This window comes from Muntiacus reevesi, chromosome 4, assembly GCF_963930625.1.
Source record: "Muntiacus reevesi chromosome 4, mMunRee1.1, whole genome shotgun sequence".
NCBI classification, from domain to species: Eukaryota; Metazoa; Chordata; class Mammalia; order Artiodactyla; family Cervidae; genus Muntiacus; species Muntiacus reevesi.
The window spans coordinates 97,009,718-97,036,278 of record NC_089252.1 but is presented as its reverse complement, the minus strand read 5'-3'; the positions used below and the strand labels follow the sequence as shown (position 1 = coordinate 97,036,278).

Here is a 26,561-nt window from a genome sequence, read left to right as displayed (position 1 = left end):
TGAGCTCATTTCAGAAGTGTGTATAGAATTTTAAGTGGCATGAATACTTACTAGCTGTGGATATAATAGCTGCCTAAGAGCAGGGCAAGGATGAAATGACCTCTGCTTTCTGGATAATCTGCCAAGGAGACACTGCCTTTAGAGAAGTACATTTTAAAGCCTTAACGGATGTTTACTCCCACATTAAGCAGGATTTTCAAACCGAGAGTCTTTTACACTACCTTTAGCCAGACAACTGGATACTATTTTTAGCCACCAGACTGACTCCAATATCAACTTTGAAGGTGTCCAAAAACAAGATGCAAAATATTTCAACAAAACTGCTTGAGCATGAAAGGGAATTTTCCTGCTTCTTGGAATCTCTCTTGGGTTTTTCCTCCAGTAGAATTCCTTTCCATGTGTGCAAATCCTGATATACTGCTTCCCATAAAGAGGAAGGCTGAATGCCAAGCTCTACTCTGCGTCCACCTTCCCCATCCTCAATTCCCACAGCCCCCACCCTCACATGCACACTTGGCCTGTGGCTACCATAGGAACCAGTAGCATGCTGTTATTTAAAATGTTGATATTTTGTTCTTCATGGATATTTTTGCATAGGTTATGATTTTTAAAGTACTGCATTAAAATATTATTTTGATGCCCACATCTTCCCATCCGGAATTTTTATTTTTTATTTTTTCCATCTGGAAGTTTTAAATTCTGTATCTGAGGTGAGTACCTCGCCCTGTGTCAGTGCTGATACTTAGTCAGACTTAGTTAAAGGTCTAGTGTAGTCTCTTAACTGTTACAGAACTGTTTAGCTTAGATTTTTCCCATCTCTAAAATAAGAATAACTGAAATGTCGTTAAAGGACTGTTTGGAGGACTGAATGAGATGGTACATGTAAAGCATTTAACATGCTTGACACAAAGGCAATACTCAATAAATACCTCTAGCAAGATTACTGTGAATAACAAGACAAGCGGCAGTGTAGTAAGAAGAGCAGATAACACTGAGGCTGACAGGCATCATTAGGAAGACATAATCCCAACACTAAAGCAATCCTACCTACTGGGAGACTCAGCTGTGCCAATGAAGACTCACCATTCAATGAACTGTCGTTATAAGGGTTTACATATGGCAAAAAAGAAAGCACAAAAGTGGGGAGGACAAGCTCTTAGAGGAAGGGTCTTAAGTTGAGGACTGAAGGCTGAGTAGGATGGCGTGATAAGTAGAAGAGAGGAGAAAGGTCATTCCAGGTTGAAACGCTACTGAGCACAAAGTCACTGGGGCCGGAAAGGGCCTGGACTCGTCAGAGGGAGACATTCTCTGCAGCTGGGATGGGGAGTCCTGGTGGGAAAGTAATGGGAGGGTGAGGCCAGTAAGGAAGGACACGGTCTGTGGATTAACAGCCATGAATGTCATTCTAAAGGAGCAACTTCTGTTCTGAGGACAATGGAGTATTATTCTATTGAAGGATTCTGAGGCTCTGTTTTGAGATGTCCATATACAAGGTTTAGAATGACAATTACGTGCAGGATGGACAGAAGATGGCGAGGGAGTGGAGCCAGAGATCCCCATTTGCAGGCTACTATAAGATCCAGGCCTGGAAGATGAGGATCTGAACTGAAGCACTAGCAGTGGTGCTGGAATGCAGTAACAGGGATCTGACCCACATTTGGGAGGCAGGATCAACGAGCTGGGTGGCAGACTGGGTGTGGAGTGTTGTGGGGAGGAAGGAGAAATTGACAATAACCAGAACCTGTTTCATCCACAGTAATTAGACAGAGGCCACATGGAGAGGAGTAAAAGTAGGTATGTGCACTCAGTCAGAGGAAGAAGGTAAGGAGTGAGATTTTGAACATATCCAACTTAAAATGAAGGGGATTATCAAAGTGGAAATGCTCAACAGACAGATGGAAACACAAGGCAGGCACTTACTCGGAAGGAAGGTAAGGCTGGGTTTGAGTATGGAGTGGAGTGCAGGAAATACATGCATTGTCTCAAGGACAGCGGCCCCGAGGAGGAGGGCTGAGGACTCCATCAGGATGCCTGTCCTCATCTTTCTTTCTCTCTGATTCTCAGTTTTGTCTTTCCATGACCCTTAATAGTCAGTGTGCGCCCTGTGGGGGAATCAGGCCTGGTCCCCCAGCAAATGTCCCCAGAGTTTCCTTACCCTGGCTATTTGGTCTGCCATTTGGAGACGGCCATCCAGTTCTCGTCTGATCTGGGCTGCTTGCTCATCCGGATTGTCCAGCTGCACAAAAGCACAAACATGGAGACTTTGAATTTGGGTGATGACAAAAGCCCAGGAACTCATGACTTTACAATTAACACTCTTACTCTGTGCCCTCATGGACCTATTTCACTAAAACTTAAGGATTGTGTGACAGACCAATCCTTTTAGACAGAGTGTGATGGGGTAGGTAGGCTGTTGCTAAGAAAGGCATCTGAACGAACTTGGGTAGAATCACTTACGAACTTCTAGGCAGTAGTGTTTCTAATAAGGGCCTGATACAGCACTTCCGTTTGGGGTCCAACGAAGAAAGTGTTCACAAGGCAGACATACAGGGAAGGAGATGGTAATATAACCACTAGTGATATATGGAGTAGACACAGTTAACATCCAAAGCACCTACATGGTATATATCCTGCTGCTCTCCCACCCCTGGACCATGGGTGATTAGTCAGTTATTGCATCCTTTCTCTCTGAGCCCTGAGACCTTCCCAACCAGTTCTCCTGATGGCGGCAGCCTCTCAGGTGGTGTTGATACCTTATATACACTACTATGTATAAAATGTTGATAGACAACTAACAGAACCAACTGTATAGCATAGTGCCGCGTGGTGGTGACCTACACGGTGAGGAAATCCAAAACGGAGGGGATATATGCATACGTACAGCTGAGTCACTCTGTTATATAGCAGAGACTGACACACACTGTAGAACAACTATATTCCAATAAAAATTAATGAAAAATTAAACGGTATGGTAGAAGCAGGTGCATGCCTCCTTCTAACTAATTGAATGCATGCCTTAGAAACTATACTGAGTGTGCTTCAAAGGGAGGTGAGCCATGAACTGTTTGTGAAATTTGCAGTTAATTACCCACTCAGCTGACTTTTGCCACATCTATAGGAAATTTACATGTGGTTAAAAAAAAAGAAAACAAATCTATCTTTGCCTTTTCTGATGGGAGAGAATCCCCTAACTTCTCTGGTGTCAGTTTTACCATCTATAGACTAAAGGTGTTGGTTATGTAATCTCTACAAATCTGTGAAAGATATTGGCAGGTATTTCTACAAAGGGCCATATAACGAATACTCTAGGCTTTGAGGGCCATAAGGTCTCTGCTGCCGTGACTCAATCCTCCCAATGAAGCATGAAAACAGACACAGACAATGTCTAAATAAATGAGCAGTGCCATGTTCTAATAAAATTTTATGAACAACAGGTGGTGGGCCATAGTTACTGATCCTTGCTCTAGGAATTAAAAGTTCTCTCTTCATTTCTAAGCAAGCTTAGCACTACCCTTCAAACTGTAACGAGACTGCTTTGTTCAGTAATTGATACATTATTTTATTCATAGAAGAGTTTAATAAGTACAGAACAGAGACATTCAAATGGGATGTGCTCTATTCTTCATTTCAGAACATATTAACTTACAACAAAAAGTCAATTAAGAGCTTGTGAGTTTTCTAAGTCTTTCTCTTTCAAGAGCCATTTTAATTCAGAAATTTGAAGATGAAAACCCAACTCCACACTTAAAAAAAAGAAACTCATCTACGCTATGAAATGGTACAGAAAATAAGTCATGCCTCAGTTAAGTTCAGTCACTCAGTTAGTTGTGTCCGACTCTATGTGACCCCATGGACTGCAGCACGCCAGGATTCCCTGTCCATCACCAACTCCCAGATTTTACTCAAACTCATGTCCATTGAGTTGGTGATCCCAACCAACCATCTCAACCTCTGTCATCCCCTTCTCCTCCTGCCTTCAATCTTTCCCAGCATCAGGGTCTTTTCAAATGAGTCAGCTCTTTGCATCAGATCGCCAAAATACTGGAGTTTCAGCTTTAGCATCAGTCCTTCCGATGAATATTCAGGACTGATTTCCTTTAGGATGGACTGGTTGGATCTCCGTGCCGTCCAAGGGACTCTCAAGAGTCTTCTCCAACACCACAGTTCAAAAGCATCAGTTATTTGGTGTTCAGCTTTCTTTATAGTCCAATTCTCACATCTATACATGACTATTGAAAAAACCATAGCCTTGACTAGATGGACCTTTGTTGACAAAGTAATGTCTCTGCTTTTTAATATGCTGTCTAGGTTGGGCATAACTTTTCTTCCAAGGATCAAATGTCTTTTAATTTCATGGCTGCAGTGACCATCTGCAGTGATTGTGGAGCCCCCAAAAATAAAGTCTCATTGTTTCCACTGTTTTCCCATCTATTTGCCATGAAGTGATGGGACCAGATGCCATGATCTTAGTTTTCTGAAGGCTGAGTTTAAAGCCAACTTTTTCACTCTCCTCTTTCACTTTCATCAAGAGGCTCTTTAGTTCTCTGCTTTCTGCCATAAGCATCATATCATCTTCATATCTGAGGTTACTGATATTTCTCCCAGCAATCTTGATTTCAGTTTGTGCTTCATCCAGCCTGGCATTTTGCATGATGTATTCTGCATGTAAGTTAAATAAGCAGGGTGACAATATACAGCCTTGATGTACTCCTTTCCCTATCTGGAACCAGTCTGCTATTTCATGTCCAGTTTTAATTGTTGCTTCCTGACCTGCATACAGATTTCTCAAGAGGCAGGTCAGGTGGTCTGGTATTTCCATCTCTTTAAGAATCTTCCAGAGTTTGTTGTGATCCACATAGTCAAAGGCTTTGGTGTAGTCAATAAAGTAGAAGTAGATGCTTTTCTGGAACTCTCTTGGTTTTTCGATGATCCAACGTAGGAAGTCAAGAAACACCTGGAGTAACAGGCAAGTTTGGCCTTGGAGTATAGAATAAAGCAGGGCAAAGGCTAATAGAATTTTGCCAAGAGAAGGCACTGGTCATTGCAAACACCCTCTTCCAACAACACAAGAGAAGAGTGTACACATGGACATCACCAGATGGTAAATACTGAAATTAGACTGATTATATTTTTTGCAGCCAAAGATGGAGAAGCTCTACACAGTCAGGCAAAACAAGACTGGGTGCTGACTGTGGCTCAGATCATGAACTTCTTATTGCCAAATTCAGACTTAAATTGAAGAAAGCAGGGAAAACCACTAGACCATTCAGATATGACTTTAATCAAATCCTTGCAATTATACAGTGGAAGTGAGAAATAGAGTCAAGGGATTAGATCTGATAGACAGAGTGCCTGATGAACTATGGAAGGAAGTTTGTGACACTGTACGGGAAGCAGGGATCATGACCATCCCCAAGAAAAAGAAATGCAAAAAGGCAAAATGGTTATCTGAGGAGGCCTTACAAACAGCTGTGAAAAGAAAAGAAGCCAAAGGCAAAGGAGAAAAGGAAAGATATACCCATTTGAATGAAGAGTTCCAAAGAACAGCAAGGAGAGATAAGAAAGCTGTCCTAAGTGAACAATGCAAAGAAACAGAGGAAAACGAAAGAATGGGAAAGACTAGCGATCTCTTAAGAAAATCAGAGATACTAAGGAAACATTTCATGCAAAGACGGGCACAATAAAGGACAGAAATGGTATGGACTTAACAGAAGCAGAAGATATTAAGAAGAGGTGGCAAGAATACATGGAAGAATTATACAAAAAAGTTATGTCTAATATGATGTAAGTAAGAAAACTGGATAATTTACAATAATTTTTTTTTGGAAGTACCACGAATAGCCTTCTTCGGTTTGTTTTATAAAACATAAAATCTACCTGGCTTTATGCTCTGTCTTTTTATCACCCTATTCAATTAAGGAGTTGCCTTATCTTCTCTCTTCCACAGGTTTTTTTTTTTTAATTGAAGGATAATTGCTTTACACAATTTTGCTGTTCCAGAGTTTTGTTGAACAGAACTATTTTCTAGATCATGAAGACTGGATTATGACTTTTGGCCACATATCTAGCATTTCTCAAAGGGTGTTCTGTTGAACAACAACCTTATTAGATACTCCAGAAGAAAGGACTTGGAAAGGCTCCAAAAGAATGTTAGATAAGCCTGAAAAATGCTGTGTTGAAATACAGTTTCTGAGTTCTTCAGTGAGGAAAACTGTCAGATTTTGAAACATTTCAACTACTATTTAACTTGAAATTTTATTTTTCTGCATAATGCCCAGAGAACAAGAGTTGGAAATCCTGTTCTAAATTAACCAGAAGTCACACCACTGACCAGGGGTCCATCCACCACAGCTCGACAGTTGGCACACACAGGAAACCTGGTAGCCTCAGTGCTGGTTTTAAGCTCCAATGAAGTGCTTTTTAGTTTGTTTCTTGGAAGCTTCAGACTTCTTCATATCCAGGTGCAAACCCACTGGGAACACTTAGAAATGTCTTGTTCAAAAGATGTATGCAAAATATATATACATCTGACTACTTCACTGAGAAGCAGCAAAATTACTTGGTTAGAGGCTACCTACAGTCACGGGTTCTGTCAGAAGATACGGTGCTCACAGAGGCTAAAACTGAAAAGAAAAAAAAAGTAACAGAACTATTTCCATTATGAAAATTCTCAGAGGTGTCTGAGGGCTCCCACCAGCCTCACCAACTACAAATGGCAAAGAAAGTCAGCAGTGAAGATGAGCAGGCTAGGTCTACATGAATCATCATTCATTCATTCATTGGTTTACTTATTCATCAAATTTTTATGGAATGTCTTGCTATGTGTGATACTGGAATACAGAAAGGAACAAGATGGACCCAGCCCCTGCCTCTATGGAGCTCAAAATCTAGAAAGAACAGGTATGATTATTTGAATAATTTGGACACAAAAGAGAGGGATTAGCACTTACTGATGCCTACTAGAAGAGCAGGTATTGTATGACATATATTAAACCCTTTTCTCAGGGGTTCCAAGAAATAAATCTTAACGTGCATTCTCCCAGGAAAAGGATTCTGGGCCAGGAAACATTGCTTCCTCCTGAAAATTCATAACACATATTTACATAATATTCAGGGAAATTCTTTAGTAAAGAAGCCTACTTAACTGCATTTAATATTGTCTTTGACATAGTCATTTCAGTGAAAACAAGTGTTCCACAGGGTAGTGTGGGAAATTCCCCATGCAAAACATCTTTATGAGCAAGGTACCTTCATCACCACCATTTTATAGACAAGGAAACAGACTCTGTAATGTTCAGGAACATGGTAAAATGGCATGAGCCATGTGAAATGGAGTCAGCTTCTGCCTCAACCTGGAACTCTTCTTGTTCTGCTTAACATTGACTTTCTTTTTTAGCGTGATGTTCTGGTTTTCTTTTTGGCCCTGACAATTAACTCCTCACTCTTAATTTGTTTAATTCAATACAAAGAACCCCCACCGCCCCATGACCTGGGAGAAGAAAAATATCTACCCTCTGTTTCCTATCATGACTGATTTCTTCTGGGCAGGCTGCAGCAGTGCCAGAGGCCTCCCTAAGAAATGACAGCAATAGGCACGTCCTTATGCTGGCTCTGCCTCTTAGTAGCTGTGTTACCTTGGGTAAGTTACTTAACCTCTCTGTGCTCAGGCCTCCTCATCTGAATAATCAGGATAATAAGTCTACCCAAGGAGTAAAGAGGATTCACTGAGACCACAGATATAAAGCGTGTAGCCCACTCCTTGGCACGCAGCAAACACGTAGGAAATAGTGGCTGCCGGCTGTGTGATGAGAACAGCTCACGCTGGCTGTAATTCTTTTGTGGCCCACAGTGGGGCATCAAAGATTCAGATGAGAAGGTGCCGGATGGGCCAGTGTCCCTGCCAGGTGTGGACGTGGGTGTCCTGGTCTAATCTTCTGTGCCCAGAAAGGAAACTGATACAGGCTTCCATTTCTGGACCAATTTCGTAGGCTTTTCAGTGTATCCAACTTTCTCCAGGGTCAAGTCCTTTGCTCTGTTGGACTTTAATTAGCAGGAGTGACCAGAAGGTGGACACTGCTGCCTGAGAGTTAATGATCTGAAGGAAAGATGGAAACAGAAATGCAACCAAAGATCCTGAAAATAGTCTGGTGTGAGAGAGGGGGGCAACCTCCACCAAAAGGTTCCACAGACCCACGGGATGAGGCCCCTCGGAAATAAAGAGGAATCAAGCAATTACTTTCAAGAGCTAAAAAGAAAAAGCCAGCAAGGGAGCTTCCATGGAAACAAGGTTCTGTTTACCTTGTTGGTCTTTTCCACCAAGGAAAGGAGAGATCCACTGGCAAACCAGGCCAAGGGCAAACCTTTCCCGCCGACAGCTCATTAGGGTTAAAATATGTACATGTGCATAAAGGTCTTTTATCTAATTAGCCAAATAATCTTCCTACTAGCAGGGGTCAGACAGAGGCAGCGTGGTTGTTTTGATTTGCCAGCCAAGCAAAAGGAACTATTTCCCTGGGCTTTTCTTTTAAAGTGATGGAGAACTGAGCTCGGCACAGGGTTAGTGCAGACAGGTGCCACCTCAGCCAGGGGTTCAAGCCCATCCGGAGGTCTAAGATCCTCTCCACTCACTGCTGTGGCCTTTCGGTCAATGCAGACACGAGAACTCAGCCGTCATGGCTGTCGGGCTAGCTGGCATGGCAGGAAGGGCAAGGGAGGAGGTGGAGGACCCTCCCCCTGGCACAGGGGGAGTCTGTGCCCAGCTATCCCAAGCCTTGGCTGCAGGACCCTGTCATCTCTCTTAACCTCTCTGAGTCTCAGATTTTTGACTGCAGAGGGACAACTATTTTTCATCTTGCACAGCTACTGAAAGGACTGAATGAGACCTGGTGCTTCAAGGGAAGTCAGGCTGACTTGGGTTCAAACCTTGACTCTGCAATTTCCTTACTCAAAGGGATCAAACAGGTGACTGAACCCTTCTAAGCCTCGGTTTCCTTGTCTGTAAAAAGGGGAGAAGATTAAGATACCCACCTCAGCGTGCTTAGAGCATGATGGAGTGGAATGATTATGGTATGCACGTATAAGATCCTACAGCTTAGCAACTAGTTTTTAGAATTAACTCTTTTGAGGATGGGTGCTCATCAGATGTTACCTCCCCTCTGTGCCCTTTGTGATATATGAAAGAAACCAGGCTGGGAGACGGGGGAGCTCTGGTGTGGACTAAAGGTACTTGTGTTCTGTTCATGATTTGAACTTAGCCAGATGTCAGGCCAGAGTCACGATCTCTCCGTCCACAACCTCATCATCTGATAAAAGACAAACCCTAAGAGATTATGTTCCAGGAGTCTCTGAAAAACCTAGAGGAGCATTTCTCAAAGCTATACTCTGGGGAACACTAGTTCTAGGGATCCTCTATGAGATAGGGTTCTGTGCGTTCCCCTCTCCCCTTTCTGAGAAGCAAGAAGACACGTAAGTGGGAAGTCCTACATGGAGGCAAGGTTGTATGGGTCCATATTTCCCAAACATATTTGACCACATGGGTAGTACATTTGAACACCCCACACATTTTGGGCCATGGTTGCCTAGGCATTTCTCCCATGTGCCTCACTTTTCTCATGTCCACGGATAGAATTTGGTGTGGGGGGAGAAGAGAAGGAAGGAAGGGAGGAAGCACCTACACTAGCAAATAAGTCTATGTCTCAGTCAAAAGGGACCCATCTGGGAGACCCCGTCTGACATTTGGGGTGACAGAGACATCATGCCAGGGCCTGGGCATGCAGCCCCCTCACTGGCCTCACAGCCCTGGAGGACGGGCCTTGCCAGTGCGCCCGGAGACATCCTTGGGTACCAGCTTTCCCTAGAGATGCCTCAGTGCTCTGGGGCTCACACATTATCATTTTGTGGAGGCGAGTCCAACTCTGGACTCATCCAGTCATCACTGTTACTGCCACAAAGCAACCCACCACCAAGCGAAGAAAGGACTGTGGTTCAAATATGCAGAAAACTGAAATAAACAGGCAGAGTACTTGGTGCACTGTTTGAGTAATTGTTCTGCTTTCTGGACAAATCTCTAGTCCTCAGCCTCAGAGCAAATGGACCGAGTTCGGTCTCAGGACTACACTGACATGGCCCAGAACTGTGGCTGGAAGGAGATTCAGAGACGACACGCTGACTTCAGGGCAGAGACCCTGCTGAGCTCTGCGGCCTGTCGGGCGCCACACTCCCCCTCCGTCCGCTCCGCTGTGTCCTCGGCCCAGGCCTCTGGAAGGGCTGGCTTGCTCCTGCTGCTGCGCACACTGTCCGCCACACCTGGAGCACTCACCCTCGTCTCCTTGACGTAACCCTAACCCTAACCTTCTCCACCCTTCAGTTTGGCAGCAAAATCTTCTCTGATCATACCAGGCTTGGTGAGTTCCTCCTGCCGTATATTCTCCCAGTGCTGGGCACGTTCCCTTTATCAGCATTTATTGCAATTATAGTTTTACATCCATTCATGAGATTTTGTGTTGTCCACCTACTAGACTGTAATCTCTGTGAGGGCAGGGGATGTGATTTTGCCCACCTCTGCATCCCTGGCACCCAGCCTGGTGCCAACTACAGAGTGTGCTCTGATGACTGCCTGGCCAACTAAAGGACTGAGTTAATTAACTGTGAGCAGAAGGAAAGTAACCCACCAACAGTCACAGCACCATCATCAGTGAAGAGGCTTGGACTATGTTCCCAACCTGCCCACTTCTAGGCTCTGTCTTGCTGCTTAATGCTGTGTCCTGGGATGGGCCACTTTCCCTGAAATACATAAAGTCTGAACTTAGCTGGCTTATACCCAGTCACATTGCTGATAAAGCACCCTTAATTCTGGGCTACTGGGGACCAAGGCAGGTGTGCCTATCAGCAGCTGCAGGGCAAGCCACCTGCTGACCTCAGTTTAGCTCCATCTGTTCCCTTTGTTTCCTTTCTGCTTCCCAGGCTGCTCCCTCGGTGCCCAGGGATTCATGTCTGAGAGGGAGGCTGCCAGGAGCAACTGCGGAGGAGAGCAGAGGCCCCTCCCAGCATTCCACCTCCCCACGCCCCGTCCTCCACAGGCCTGTTTTTTCTTATCCTCCTTCAGAGACAAACCGCTCCAGCCAATGCTGCCTTCCTGGTGCACTGCGGTCTGGAAAGTTACAGCCAGGACAGAGTCAGTTTCCACCCAGGGGATGCGGGTGCCGGAGCTCAAGTCTCAAGAACAGACTGAGGTCTGGACAGGCCTTCATCACTGGACTCAGAGTCCGACTGCCGCCTCCAAACTCCCGTCCTCCTCTCACACCCCTTCTCCCCTCTGTCCACCCCCAACGTGGAGGCTGTGGAAGAGGCTCACACCACTCTTGTCCAAGATCAAATGCTGCCTTTCCGCTTTGAAGCCGAGCAACACTGAACAAGTTAGTCGATTTCCCCAAGTCTTCACTTTTAATTTTTCAACTCTGTTAACTCTATGACGGGAATAATAATGAGGATAACTCCTTCGTGGGGTTGATGAGAGGTTAAATGAGGTGGTATGTGTATGACGCTTAGCAGAGTGCCTGGCCTACACTTTCTGTAAATCTTAGTAGCTATTAGCACTTGGCATTCTGCAGCCCATATACTTCAACCTTACACAAGTTCTGATTCTATTAACACTTAAAATAGCAGAACAGGTTTCCCCTAATTTCATGCAGGAAAGCAAGCTTCAAAAGATGAAGTCATTTGCTGGTAGTTTCAGAGACAGCTGACCCTGCACAGAGGGTATAACCCTGAGGAAATAGAGCACCAGAAAACCTGATTTTTTAGAACTAGAAAACCTTAAGATCAAACCCCACCTTCGTCACATACTCACTGTGTGACCAAGGCCAGGGCACTCAACCTCTCTGAGCATCTATACCTGGAACCCTAAAATAATTTCCTCAGGGGACTGCTATGATGACAATAATAATAGACACTTCCACACTCTAGGGGTTTGACACATTGTAGGTTTATTATTACTTCTATTAGTATTACTGGGGGCGAATCTGATGAAATCTGCAGCCTTGCCTCTGATGTGAGTCTTCAATGAGGGTTCTGTTTCAGGGTTATTTGTGGACTTTGGTATCCCGTGCACACTCAATTATATTCTGTTTTCATAAAAAAAAATTCAACATTAGCAGAAAAGGTAAAATAAGACCATTAGTGTCTTTCTTTACCGTGCCTTATTCCCTCTCCAAGAGAAGACCTTGAGTAGGTCAAAGTCTCCATTCTGAATCCATTGCAATCCTTGATTGCAAAATGCAAGGTTTAGCTTCCAGAGTCTGCCAGCCAATGAGAACATCCTCCGCATCTGAGTCACCCATTTTATGTCTTTGCTGGCTTCTGGCAATGCAGTAAATATAACCCAAGAGCTCCAAATGCAGTAATTCTCTGAGTGAGCAGCAAATAAATATATAAAAATACCCCGGAAAGGAAACCAATCCATTCCTTTATGATCCTGCAGTGCTCAACCAACCTCCCCCTACCCCCAGTCAAGTTCTGCAATGACCTCCCCTCTGCCTTCCACCATGTCAAATCTGATGTACTGTTCAGGGGGCTGGTTCCAGACCCGTATTCTTCAGGGAAGCCCTCCTGGACTGCTTTGGTCACATATCAAGTTGCTCTTGTAGGCAGTGCTGGCCTGTCTAGCATCTCAACCTTCTCTGTGTCACGTGTTTTGGATTTCTTTTCCTGCCACAATAACTGTTCAGTTCAGTCGTTCAGTTGTATCCGACTCTTTGTGACCCCATGGACTGCAGCACGCCAGGCTTTCCTCTCCATCACCAACTCCCTGAGCTTGCTCAAACTCATGTCCATCGAGTCGGTGATGCCATCCAACCATCTCATCCTCTGTCGTCCGCCTCTCCTCCTGCCTTCAATCTGGCCAGCCTCAGGGTCTCTTCCAATTAGTCCATCAGGTGGCCAAAGAACTGGAGTTTCCGCTTCAGCATCAGTCCTTCCAGTGAATATTCAGGACTGATTTTCTTTAGGATTGACAGTAGGGCACAACAGTCAGGGACCCAGGGAACCAGAAACAGTCAGACCTGGTCTCAAAACTTTGCTCTGCCATTTACTAGCAGACAATATACTCTCTGTGTCTGCCGCTTCATCTGCAAAGTGGGAGTCCTAATACTAACAATGTCAACAGCAGAGGTTTGTAGTGGGAATAAAAGAAGATAGTACTCCTAAAGCACTTATCGCAGTGCCTCAAATACGATGCGAGGACACAGAGTCAGGCTATCATTTAGTACTTTTGGGGCCAGAGCCTATGAATTTTGTCCAGCGCTGTGCTTTTCATGGATCATCTTAATGATCTTTACTGCTGGGGCTGGGAGATGCTCCAGTTCACTTAGACCATCCTGAGGACATAGAGATCAAAGCCACTGAGAGAGCAGGCATTGTCTTTTAGGGTGGGAGTGTGACCACTGAAGCTTGGGGGTACAGAAGCAGCAGGTGGTTTCTGTGCTTGGGACTGGGTTGGCTTATTCCTTCTTAACTACGAAGTCATATCTATCTTCTGAATCCATCTAATCTGTTCATCTACTTTCCTAGGGCAGAATACCACTGTCTCCACCATGGAGCACTGGCCTGTTTGCCTGCATCCTGTCTGACACGGCAGTTCTCAACCTGGCGGTGCATGAGAACCATCTGGGGGGCAGGAAAGACAATTCAGATACCCAGAATACACCCAGATCAACTAAATCAGACATTTGGCTTGGGCTCAGGCAGGCATCATTTTTTTTTTTAAAAAAAAAAACCTTTTCAGATGATTCCAACATGCAGTAAAGGTTGATAGTCTTTACCAAAAGCCAGTGGTTCTCAAACTATGGTGAGAATCCACCATAGAAACTGTTAAAAGAGAGTGTTGGGCCTCATTCCTGGAAGCTTTGATTCAGTAAGTCTGGGGTGAGAATCAAGCATTTACTCATTCTGAGTGATGCTGATGCTGAGAACTGCACTCTGAGGGGATGCCTACAGTGTATTCTGCTCATCTTGCTGGAATGTGCATTTGCTCACATTTCTCTCATGCTTAAGCCCCTATAGTAATGCCGTATTATCCTTGTCAATAGTAGTCTGAGATCCTTATCAAAGCAGACTATACTACAAAGCTAAAGTCATACAAACAGTATGGTACTGGGACAAAAACAGAAATATAGATCAATGGAAATGGACAGAAAGTCCAGTAATAAACCCACAGACCTATGGTCAATCAATCTTTGACAAAGGAGGCAAAACTATATGATGGAGAAAAGAGAGAAGCTTCAATAAATATGGTTGGGAAAATTGACTGTTTACATGTAAAACAATGAGATTACAACATTCTTTAACACCACACACATACACACACACACAAACTCAAAATGGATTAAAGACCTAAATGTAAGACCTGATACTATACAACTCTCAGAGGAAAAGATAGGAAGAACACTCTTGACATAAATTGCAGCAATATATTTTTTTTCAATCAGCCTCCTACAGTATTGGAAATAACAAAAAACAAACAAATTGAACTTAATCAAACTCAAAATCCTCAGCACAGCTAAACAAACCATAAAAAAATGAAAATACAATTTGTAGAATGGGAGAAAAGATTTTCAATGATGTGACTAACAAGGGATTAATCTTCAAAATCTAGAAACAGCTCATGAGGCTCAATTAAAGAAAAATTCTATTAAAAAATGGGCTTAAATAGACATTTCTCCAAAGAAGAAGCACAGATAGCCAAGAGACACATGACAAGATATTCAACATCACTAAATTATTAGAGAAATGCAAATCAAAACTGCAATGAGGTATCGCCTCACACCAATCAGAATGATCAGCATCAAAAAGTCTAGAAACAATAAGAGGTGGAGAGAGTGTGAAGAAAAGAGAACCCTCCTACACTGCTGATGGGAATGTAAATTGGTACAGGCATTATGAAGAACAGTACCAAGGTTCCATAAGAAACTAAAAAGAGAACTACCATATGACCCAGCAATCCCATTCCTGGACATATATCCAGAGGAAAGCATGGTTCGATAGGATACATGCACCCTAAAGTTCCTGCAGTGCTGTTTATAACAGCCAAGGAATGGAAGCAACCTAAATGTCCACTGACAGATGAATGAATAAAGAAGATGTGGTACATTTATACAATGGAGTATTACTCAGTCATGAAGAAGAATGCAAAAATGCCATTTGCAGCAACATGGATAACCTAGAGATTATCATGCTAAGTGAGTCAGACAAAGATAAATATCATGTAATATTGCTTATATACAGAATCTAAAAAAAATAATACAACTGAACTTATTTACAGAACAGAAACAGACCCACAGACTCGGAAAACAAACTTGTGGTTACCAAAAGGAAACGTCGTGGGGGAGGGATAAACTGGGAGTCTGGGATTGTCATATACACACAACTATATTTAAAATAGACACACAATAAGGACCTACTGAATAGCACAGACAATGCTGGTCAATATTCTGTAATAACAGGATATTGGGAAAAGAATGGGAAAAGAATTTGAAAAATACACACACATATATGTATGAATGAATCAGTCTGCTTTACATGTGACACTAATACAACATTGCTAATCAACTATACTCCCAATACCTCCCAATGCAAAATGGAAATGAAAAGCAACAACAAAGCTGAGGCAGCATTACCATCTAGCTCCTGGACAGCTTTCTAGCCTTTTCTCCCACTGCTTTGTCTTATCCTCCAGGCCCAGGCCAGTCTGGGCTGCTTCCAAGTTCTCAGACATGACATACTTACTCATGGCCCCAAACCAATGTGCGTGTGCTGCCTTCCTCTGCCATCTTCATCTGGCTGACGCTCATCAACCCAACTTCCAGTCACCGTGATGCTGCTTCCTTAGGATACTTCTTCACCCCAGCCAAGGTCACTTCCTCAGGGTCCCCACAACATGTTGAACCTCCTCTTCTACCAGTCAAATCACATGTGCCATTATTTGCTCCAGGTCGTGTTCTCTGAAAGACTATAAATGCCTTGACAGGGACCATGTCTATCAGGTTCACTACAAAATCTTCTGATACATGGTAGCTATGCAAGAAGTATTTGCAGAATTAACTTTGAGACGGAGATAATAATGTCCACGTGGCAGGGTGGTTTTGATGAATTAATGAGACAAATTTGTTGAAAACACTTAGTGTAGTGTTTGATATTTAACAGGTGCTTAAATTATGACCTCCTGGAATGAGAAGTCAAGTGGGCCTTAGGAAGCATTACTATGAACAAAGCTAGTGGAGGTAATGGAATTCCAGTTGAGCTATTTCAAATCCTAAAAGATGATGCTGTGAAAGTGCTGCACTCAATATGACAGCAAACTTGGAAAACTCAGCAGTGGCCACAGGACTGGAAAAGGTCAGTTTTCATTTCAATCCCAAAGAAAGGCAATGCCAAAGAATGCTCGAACTACCACACAAACGCACTCATCTCACACGCTAGCACAGTAATGCTCAAAATTCTCCAAGCCAGGCTTCAACAGTACGTGAACTGTGAACTTCCAGATGTTCAAGCTGGATTTAGAAAAGGCAGAGGAACCAGAGAGCAAATTGCCAGAGATCAACATCCTCTGGATAATCTAAAAGGCAAAAGAGTTTCACAAAAACATCTATTTCTGCTTTATTGACTACGCCAAAGCCTTTGACTATGTGGGTCACAACAAACTGCGGAAGATTCTTAAAGACATGGGAATACCAGACCACTTGACCTGCCTCCTGAGAAATCTGTACACAGGTCAAGAAGCAACAGTTAGAACTGGACATGAAACAACAGACTGGTTCCAAATTGTTGAAAGAGTACGTCAATGCTATATATTGTCACTCTGCCTATTTAACATATATGCAGAGTACATCATGTGAAATGCCAGGCTGGGTGAAGCACAAGCTGGAATGAAGATTGCTAAGAGAAATATCAATAACCTTAGATATGCAGATGACACTACCCTTATGGCAGAAAGCAAAGAAGAACTAAAGAGCCTCTTGATGAAAGTGAAAGAGGAGAGTTTTTGAAAAAGTTGGCTTAAAGCTCAGCATTCAGAAAACTAAGATCATGGCATCAGGTCCCATCATTTCATGGCAAATAGATGGGGAAACAATGGAAACAGTGAGAGACTTTATATTTTTAGGCTCCAAAGTCACTGCAGATGGTGACTACTGTCATGAAATTGAAAGGCGCTTGCTCCTTGGAATAAAAGTTATGATCAACCTAGACAGCATATTAAAAAACAGACATTACTTTGCCAACAAAGGTCTGTCTAATCAAAGCTTAGGTTTTTCCATGTTAGTCATGTATGGATGTAAGAGTTGGACTATAAAGAAAGCTGAGCACTGAAGAGTTGATGCTTTTGAGCTGTGGTGTTGGAGAAGACTTCTGAGAGTCCCTTGGGCTGCAAGGAGATCCAACCAGTCCATCCTAAAGGAGATCAGTCCTGGGTGTTCATTGGAAGGACTGATGCTGAAGCTGGAACTCCACTACTTTAGCTACCTGATGCAAAGAACGGACTCCTTGGAAAAGACCCTGATGCTGGGAAAGATTGAGGGCAAGAGGAGAAGGGGATGACAGAGGATGAGATGGTTGGATGGTATCACCGACTTGATGGACATGAGTTTGAGTAAGCTACAGGAGTTGGTGATGGACATGGAAGCCTGGTGTGTTGCATTCCGAGGCGTCGCAAAGAGTCGGACATGAGTGACTGACTGAACTGAACAAAATTATGACCTAAATAGAGATTTCAGGGAACATGGTTTAACTTATTAAGTCCTCCTTGAATGTATAACTGAAATTGAGATGGGTCAGAAGAAGTAACTGAAGTGGTAAAAGTCACAGACGTGTGAACCAGTCGAACTCTGGGAGCTTCCTCAGTTGGAACCTGGTAGCATTATTACTCAACCCACCTTTTAAAAAATATTTGCTTAAACACTTGCTATACGCCAACCATTGTGCTACGGAATGTGAAAGCAGCACAAACAGAAATAGCTTCTGTGAGTTTATGGTCCACATGAGAGCCAACAATATTGAATACTGAGTATATACTATGGCCTGGCATATTATCTAACTTTTGTTCATTGTCATGTTTAATCCTTGAGAATATTACTATCACTATTATAATAAAATCCACTTTCCAGATGAGGAAACTGAAGCCCAGAGGGATCAAAGTAACAGAGGGATCAAAGAAGTGGGAGGGCTGGGATACGAATTCAGTTCTGTCTTAATCCAGAGCGTAATCCAGACAGCTTGCTGTCCCAACACTCAGTGGGGATAACATCCAGGATTCTTTCAAAACCAAAAAAAAAGGGTTACCCTCCAATTAGTAAATTATTTGACAAATGTAAATTATTATGTTTGTTGTTATTAATTTTGAATTTATTTTTTATTAATTTCTCAAATTCTGCTCAGGCAGCTCATCTGATTAAAAAAAATGCTAATCTGATAAAAAATGATCACTTCAAAATGAGTCACAAGAGATTTCTGACATGAATATGATAGAAAAGAATATGCCTTTTTGTTCTGTTGAATCATTTTGATATCTCAGCAGCTCTCAAGTATGGTGAAAGGCAATTTATAACTGACAAAAATAATACACTCAATAAGAAATCCAGAAAACATCCATTAAAATCTAAAGTACCTCTACACACTAATAAAATCAAATGCTTTTGCTAAAAATGTCCACGATTTTAAGAGGAACTGAATTTCATTTTCAAATATTGACATGCAGTATGAAAGTTACTCACAAGGTCAAAATGAAATCAGGTTTTCCAGCTTCTGTAATTATGAATTTAGTAAATATGTATATGTACATGTAGGTGAGTGGGTGTGTGTGTGTGCATATGCACATTTAACAGAGATCTCAACCAGTAGAAAACATTCAGAGCTCTCAATCATAAAGCTGTCCGTCAATTAAAGGGAGGTAAAGTTGCATAATTCCCAGATTATGTGAGAACTGTCACATGTACCTCTCTCTCCTTTGTAGTACGTCACAAATAAAAGACGTGTTTAGTTTCTAGTCCCAGCCTGATCATTATACAAGTTCCGGGTAGAAATTGGGTCTATTCATGAGTCTACCCACCTATATCATTATCTCACTTTGCCTGCCCTGAAGAGTGTGTCTACCTTGGTGATACCATTGTTCAAAGCCAAAAATATTTATGAGGGGTGTATTTCACCTTGATTAAGACCTGTCAAAGGAATAGTTAGTTTCTGCTATCAAATCCATAACCAAGTAGATACATTTTACTAGTTATTTTAGAAGAATCTGTGGGCAAGAGGGAAGAGATAGTATTAAAAAGAGTGAGATTCTAAATATTCCAACAGATGGGAGAAAACAAACGACAAAAATCCCACCCAAATTACAGTCAGTATTGACTGAGCTTTCGGCTTGCAATAGTCTGTATCACGTGCTAAAGATGAGCAAAGGCATCAAGGTATCATCTACTCTAACACATGTGATATACTGCTATACTGAAAATGTAAGTAAATAGTAAAAAGTAAACTCAAAAAGGGAAACAAATTCATCACGAAAGCCTAATGTATTCAACGGTAACAAATCAACAGTGAAATCTCATGGTTGTCTGAAGTCAACAAAGGCTAATTTCTTGCTCACCCTACATGCCCTGGGGGCCTCTACTCCACAAAGCCACTCAGGGATCCACGCGGATGGAAGCACCACTTTGTGACTCTGCCATCTCAACATGTGGCTTCCAAGCTCACGTGACACGGAACACAGAGCATGCACAACCCACGGCCTGTTTGCTGGAGCCAGTCCCAAGGTCCTAAATTCAAGGGCAGCCGGAAAATGTCAAAGAACACACAAAATCTTTGCTGAGCACTTCTGTCTCTGCCACGAAAAGCCCTACAGATTATGGTTAAAGCACTTATAATATAAAGTCTATCTTGAATATCTGGAAATTGCTTGATTCTCTATTTTACCTGATCTGTGCTGACAATTTTACATCATTTCAAAGTAATGCAACTGAACTTTGTGTAACATAATTAAATTTGCATTGTGAAAGGTAAATATGGCTGTGGCTTAGAGGAGGGAAATTAAAGACGTGTTCTTCTTGGAAGGAGAAGCCTGCAAATAAACAGTATTTTAACCAGTATAAATTAAAACAGTATTGACTGAAATACACAATTCTGGCACTGAAGCGGTTCGAATCAAAACAGCCATAGGGTCTCATAATCTAATTTATTTCTAATGTACTCAAAGTTGTCGAGGCTAAGAAGTACTTTGAGGGGCAGATCACTATCAAGACAGATGATTTCCTCATCATCTGCCATCAAATTATAGCAAAAATCTCTTGAAATTTTATTTACACTTGACATGCAAGACAAAATCCTCTGTGAAACAGTTTTTAAGATTAGATAGTCCACTTGCTGAAGTTACCCTTTCACATTTGCAAAAACATCTAAGTTGAATTTTCTGAGCAAAGGGAATGCTTTTTAGGGGAAAAAAAAATTTAGAGCAATTGTAGCAAATTTCTCCCCAGCTCATAAATTACTGTAAAAAGTCTCAAAGGCAAAAAAACTTGATCAGGAATCTCATTTAAACACGTTTAAGAAAAGAACAAGGAAAGTAAATTCAAAAATGGGGGGTTTGTTTTTAAAAAGCAATACCAAATGTATGTATCAGGTCAATGCCCTGCTCTTTTTATGTTAGCATTCCTGGACACAGAATTGATTTGTAGAATGACGCCTTTCAGCAAGATGTTTACTGTATTCTAAAGCAGCAGAGTGGAAAAATACATTTTTGAGAAATGGTTTTAACACGAAATGAAACTCAAATGATTTTCAAGTGAATAGCTCTGTTAGGGCCTGACACAAATAGGTTTTCAATATATACTTATTGGGTGATTGCCTATATTTTATCCTCCATGTAACAGGGAACCTTCGGTATTCTAAGCTGATCTATGTATTTTTAAATTTCAAAATGATTCTCTATGAGATGACTGGATCAGCTGCTTAGTCATTTTATTTGAGTAAAAAAAAAAAATGTAGATGTACAGCACAGGGAATATGGCCAATATTTTATAGTAACTATAAATGAAGTACAACCTCTAAAAACTGTGGATCACTACGTTGTACTCCTGAAACTTGTATAATACTGAAAATCAACCATACCTCAGTAATCTTTTTTTTTTTTTTTTTTAAATTAAAAAGAGGCCTAGGGGCTTCCCTGGTGGCTCAGGGGTAAAGAATCTGCCTGACAATGCAGGAGATGCTAGTTTGATCCCTGATCTGGGAGGATCCCACATGCCGCGGAGTGGCTGAGGCCGCGTACCACACTACTGGGGCTGTGCTCTGGGGCCCAGGAACTGCAAACGACCGGCCCACGCCCCACGGTCGGGGACACCCTGGAGCCTGTGCTCTGTGACACAAGAAAGCACCGCAACGGGAGCCTGCACACCGCGACCAGAGAGCAGCCCCACACTCCGCTAGGGACAGAAGCCCACGCAGCAACAGAGAGCCAGTGCAGCCAGAAAGAAATAAATGAGCAAAAAGTTTAAAAGGCTGAAACATCTGAACTTCATGACTTGGAGTAAATGACATGTTTTTACCAGTTTATTACTTTGCTTTCACTAAAATAAGCACCTTTTAAAAAAAATAACAGAAAAAAGAAAGGGAGAGATCAAAAAGTACAGGGTTTAGGAAAAATAAGAATACTTAAAGAGATGAAAGATAAATGAACATCCTTCAGAAAGCTGAAAGGACTGTACAGAGATTATTACTGTTGTTGTTGTTGATACGGTTTTACCTCCATTTAAGTCCTACAGGCATTTTGCTGACATTTTAGCAAAATGTGTGCTTCTAATTTCTTATTGTGAAATTCTGTCTTAGAGATATCAAATCACAGTGCCACAGGACCCTGTTGGTTTCAGACGGTGCTTAATGGATTCTGTCTTTACAGTTTGACATGTGCAGTTGAGTTGGAAAACGGCTGATTAAAAAATTTAGAGTCAACATATGCAGCCAGCCTGCACGGAACAAGATAATGCCCTGGGTGACAGCCTGTGGCTTTGATGTGGGACAGCTAGAAGGGATCCTGTGCTGCTGACAGGAAGTCAGACAGCAGCGCCCAACAAGGAAAAAATTCTGAAAAATTCATAAGCTGCTCTATCATTAATAATTAATCCCCAAGTCAATAAGCTCTGGCAGTTTATACTGGCCAGCACTGGGGAACAGCCAAGGACTAGAACTATACCTCCCTCTGCAAACCTTTCTGAAGTGATTAATTTTACAGCACCCTTAGGCTTCTTATCAGAAAAGCAAGGCTACAGAAATTCAGGAGACAGTCCTCAGCATAAACCATAATATTAGCTATCATCACGTGTTAAGATGAAAGTATCAGGTCTCTCCTTAACAAATTACTGGGAAATGGTTTAGATTTGCTTCTTAACCAGGTGGAGGTGGCTGGGGGAGGGGGTATTCTGTTCCCCAGTGGACACTGGTAAACCTTGGATCATTTCTGGTTGTCACAACTGAAGGAGAGAGCGCTACTGGCATCCAGGGTATAAGATGCCAGGGATGCTGCTAAACATCCTACTACACAACACACTGGAAATTCCGACAACAAAGAATGACCCAGACCAAAATGTCAGTGGTGCTGTGGCTGAGAAACCCTCCTGTAGATGCTGACTTCGGGCATGCAAGCTGTTTGCTCTGACAACACATGATTATGAGGGCAAAAAGAACATGGCTGAACTGACATAGAGGCTTAACTTCAGCATGTTAATCCTCGAGCTGTTAAACTCTTTCCAATGCTGCCAGCCAGGCTGAGATCTGAAATAATTTGAGGAAAGCAAGAGAGAAGAATGGGGAATTTCACACCGAGGAAACCAGATCTGAAAGAGACACGTGCACCTCAATGTTCATCGCAGCACTGTTTATAATAGCCAGGACATGGAAGCAACCTAGATGCCCATCAGCAGATGAATGAATAAGGAAGCTGTGGTACATATACACCATGGAATATTACTCAGCCGTTAAAAAGAATTCATTTGAATCAGTTCTAATGAGATGGATGAAACTGGAGCCCATTATACAGAGTGAAGTAAGCCAGAAAGGTAAAGATCATTACAGCATACTAACACATAAATATGGAATTTAGAAAGATGGTAACGATAACCCTATATGCAAAACAGAAAAAGAGACACAGAAGTACAGAACAGACTTTTGAACTCTGTGGGAGAAGGTGAGGGTGGGATGTTTCGAAAGAACAGCATGTATATTATTTATGGTAAAACAGATCACTAGCCCAGGTGGGATGCATAAGACAAGTGCTCGGGCCTGGTGCACTGGGAGGACCCAGAGGAGTCGGGTGGAGAGGGAGGTGGGAGGGGGGATCGGGATGGGGAATACGTGTAACTCTATGGCTGATTCATGTCAACGTATGACAAAACCCACTGAAATGCTGTGAAGTAATTAGCCTCCAACTAATAAAATAAAATTAAAAAAAAAAAAAAGAATGGGGAATTTCAGCAGTTCAGACTGTGGTTAAAAGCTTTGTTTGATAGGTGTCAGGCTTCCAGAACTAATCCAGGCAGGTGTATGTGGAACCCGGTGTGAGAGGCTGTTGCATTGTGCGGTGTGTAAGACACGGCCGAGCGGTGGGGGCGGGGCTTTGTGTGTCAACCACTGGAACCTTGAACGAGAGTGTTCAAGGGCATCAGCCCACCTGTGTTCTGAGTGTGTTCTTCACACAGGCTTCCCCGTCCCAGGGAAACCTGCGGCGGGGTCTCCAGAAGCACGGTATCTTCTCTAACATTCTGTCAAGTGGACAGTGATGGCAGCACTCACAAACCAAGACCTCAACCTGTAGGTCACAGTGACCCAAACATATAGCCACTTCTCCTTGAGTTAAAAGCCTGAGATGCCTCTTGGAACTGAATCATAACCTAAGAAGTAGAAAACCTAGGGTTGGATGGAAGTGTGGGTAAGGAGGGTGACATTCAGGTGGTAGTTTAAAGGCTAAGTCATGTCCAACTTTGCGACCCCATGGACTGTCGTCTGCCAGGCTCCTGTGTCCATGGGATTCTGTCCATGACATTCAGGTAGGTGATCCTTTAGTCCCTTTAATCTAACTCACTTTAAGATAAAAGTGGAAAAAACCACTTCTTTTTTTCAATCATACAAAAGATTTTTGCTGTCTCTTTACTAAGTTCCATTTTCAGCTATCTTCTTAGGCTTCCCAATGTCACCAATTCATAAGGAAGAAAAAAATGATGCTTGATTCTAACATCTGTGTTTCTGGAGATTCTTCCACTGTAATGAGAAACCACACTAATCTTGTATAGAAGAAAGCTTGTGATGAATTCATTTTACCAAAGAATATCTTAAGTCAAACAGTTTCTCTTCTCTGATAAGCCTCACAGTAAATCGCAAGTTGAGATTCTGGGCCCAGGCTTATATTACCCATCCCTTGTTAAAGTCCTCTGGAAGTATAAATGGATGCACATTTTTATATATAATTTCTACATAAACAAAGCTGCAAATAAGATACATGATGACCCAAGGAAATGTCTGCCATGGGGTGTTGAAGGGGACTGTTTCTTTTATTCAGGATTTGGAGACAAACTTCAGGGAAATATCCACATCCTACAGGGCTTATCAAGAGTCATCCAGCCTGACTTGCTACCCCTGCTCATCCTCCCAACACCTTCCCCACCGACCTCGTCCCCATGCCTATGGAAGCAGGGGCCTGGGAAAGGACAGGAGAGGGAATGACCAGAAAGAAATAGAATTATCAAGGTTCCTAGGACGCTGGTCAAGGGGCATTGTGATGGCTTGTTTTTGTGCTCCCTGGGGGACTATCTGCTACTTCTCCCTTAATAATTTGGAGATACTGGAGGCCTGTAAAAACAGGGTCATTTCACTTTTCCTGTTGGATGTTTGGCTTGCAGCCAGCTGGCTTCTCTATGTCCAGGCCGTTGCTGTTGTTTAGTTGTTCAGTCGTGTCTGACTCTTTGCAACTCCATGGACTGTAGCCCACCAGGTTCCTCTGTCCATGGGGTTTCTCAGGCAAGAATACTGGAGTGGGTTGCCATTTCCTTCTCCAGGGGATCTTCCTAATCCAGGGATCAAGCACACATCTCTTGCATTGGAGGGTGGATTCTTTACCACTGAGCCACAACTAAGGTTATTTTTGGCAACTTGGTTATTTGGATATGATATTATAGATACTTTGAAAAGAAATAAAATTAAATATAAATGTGGGTGTGATTAGTATAAATCTACCCATGTGAAGAGTTGACTCATTGGAAAAGACCCTGATACTGGGAGGGATTGGGGGCAGGAGGAGAAGGAGACAACAGAGGATGAGATGGCTGGATGGCATCATTGACCTGGTGGACATGAGTTTGAGTAAACTCTGGGAGTTGGTGATGGACAAGGAGGCCTGACGTGCTGCGATTCATGGGGTCGTAAAGAGTCGGACACGACTGAGTGACTGAACTCAACTGAACTGACCCCATAAAGTGGTGCTAATAATAGATATCATTCACTGTGACTAAGAAAAGTCTGCACATTAATTAAACAGCTAAGATGAATGATGAATGATGGGCCCTCAGCTAGGGCCACATACTGTAGGGTAGATCTAAGACACAAAAAGAACAGAGGAGGAAGGCAGGATGGTGGTGGAATATACCTGTGGACTATTTTTACTACAACTATTTGGTACAACAAAGATGCATGAGTTTCTTAAGGACCAAATGCACACAGAGAAAGATGGCCAAGCTAGAGCCATCTTGCCATAATCCTGTCCAGAGGGGTGGATACTGGTCCAGGAAGTCTAGCAACCGGAGGCTCTGGCATGGAGTCCCAGAGGTAGGAAGGGAGGAGTGGTCAGGAGACAGGAAGCTTCTGAAGAAGGTCTAGCTCATGAGAACACATCTCTGCACAATAAGGATCTCCTGGGCTGCACAGACCACCTCAGATGCACTGCTGCTCCATCCAGAAGGCGCCTACTGCACTCCACCCTAAGGCGATTCCTGCCATCTTTCCTCTGTAGGGCAGGCTTTCTGTAACATTCTGTCTTTCAGACTCCTTTCCCACAGGATCTCAGAAAACCACACACTTATTGTCAGGGACCCAGGGTAGTGTGCAACTTGGTATTATTATTATGTGGAACACATGTCTAATGTTCCTATGAGACTAGACATTTTGGAGGGCAGAAACTACATCTGGTTTCTCTCTTGACCCAGTCTGACCAGTGAAGAAGGAAAGAAATGGTGGACAAGCTTTTGTTGTCTGACAAACCCACATAGATTCGTCTCATTTAAAGTCTCCCACAAAATCTTGTTTTGAAGAATTCTGGTTCATCAATCACCAACTCAGCTTCAATACATCTATAGTATCTCTAAGGTTCCCTGACTTGACTCTAAATTCTGTTACAGACTAACTTATACAATAGATAGAGAGGAAAAAGGGATGATGGACATGGATAAAACAGAGAGAAGGATGGCATTTAGACCTTTTTTCCTTTCCAGAGAACCTTACTTGGGGGTGGGGGAGGGGGGAATCATATTGAAAAAGACACA

At 42.7% G+C, this 26,561-nt stretch overlaps 1 protein-coding gene across 16 annotated transcripts in view; it reads right to left on the bottom strand.

Annotated features, from left to right (window-relative positions):
* CADPS (calcium dependent secretion activator) overlaps positions 1 to 26,561 on the bottom strand; it is a 465,663-nt gene that overhangs the window by 252,978 nt on the left and 186,124 nt on the right. For all 16 annotated transcript variants that reach the window (XM_065935296.1, XM_065935295.1, XM_065935299.1 and 13 more), the window contains one exon: positions 2,156 to 2,236. In XM_065935296.1, coding sequence (XP_065791368.1) covers positions 2,156 to 2,236 — 81 coding nt within the window. The remainder of the gene's footprint in view (positions 1 to 2,155; positions 2,237 to 26,561) is intronic.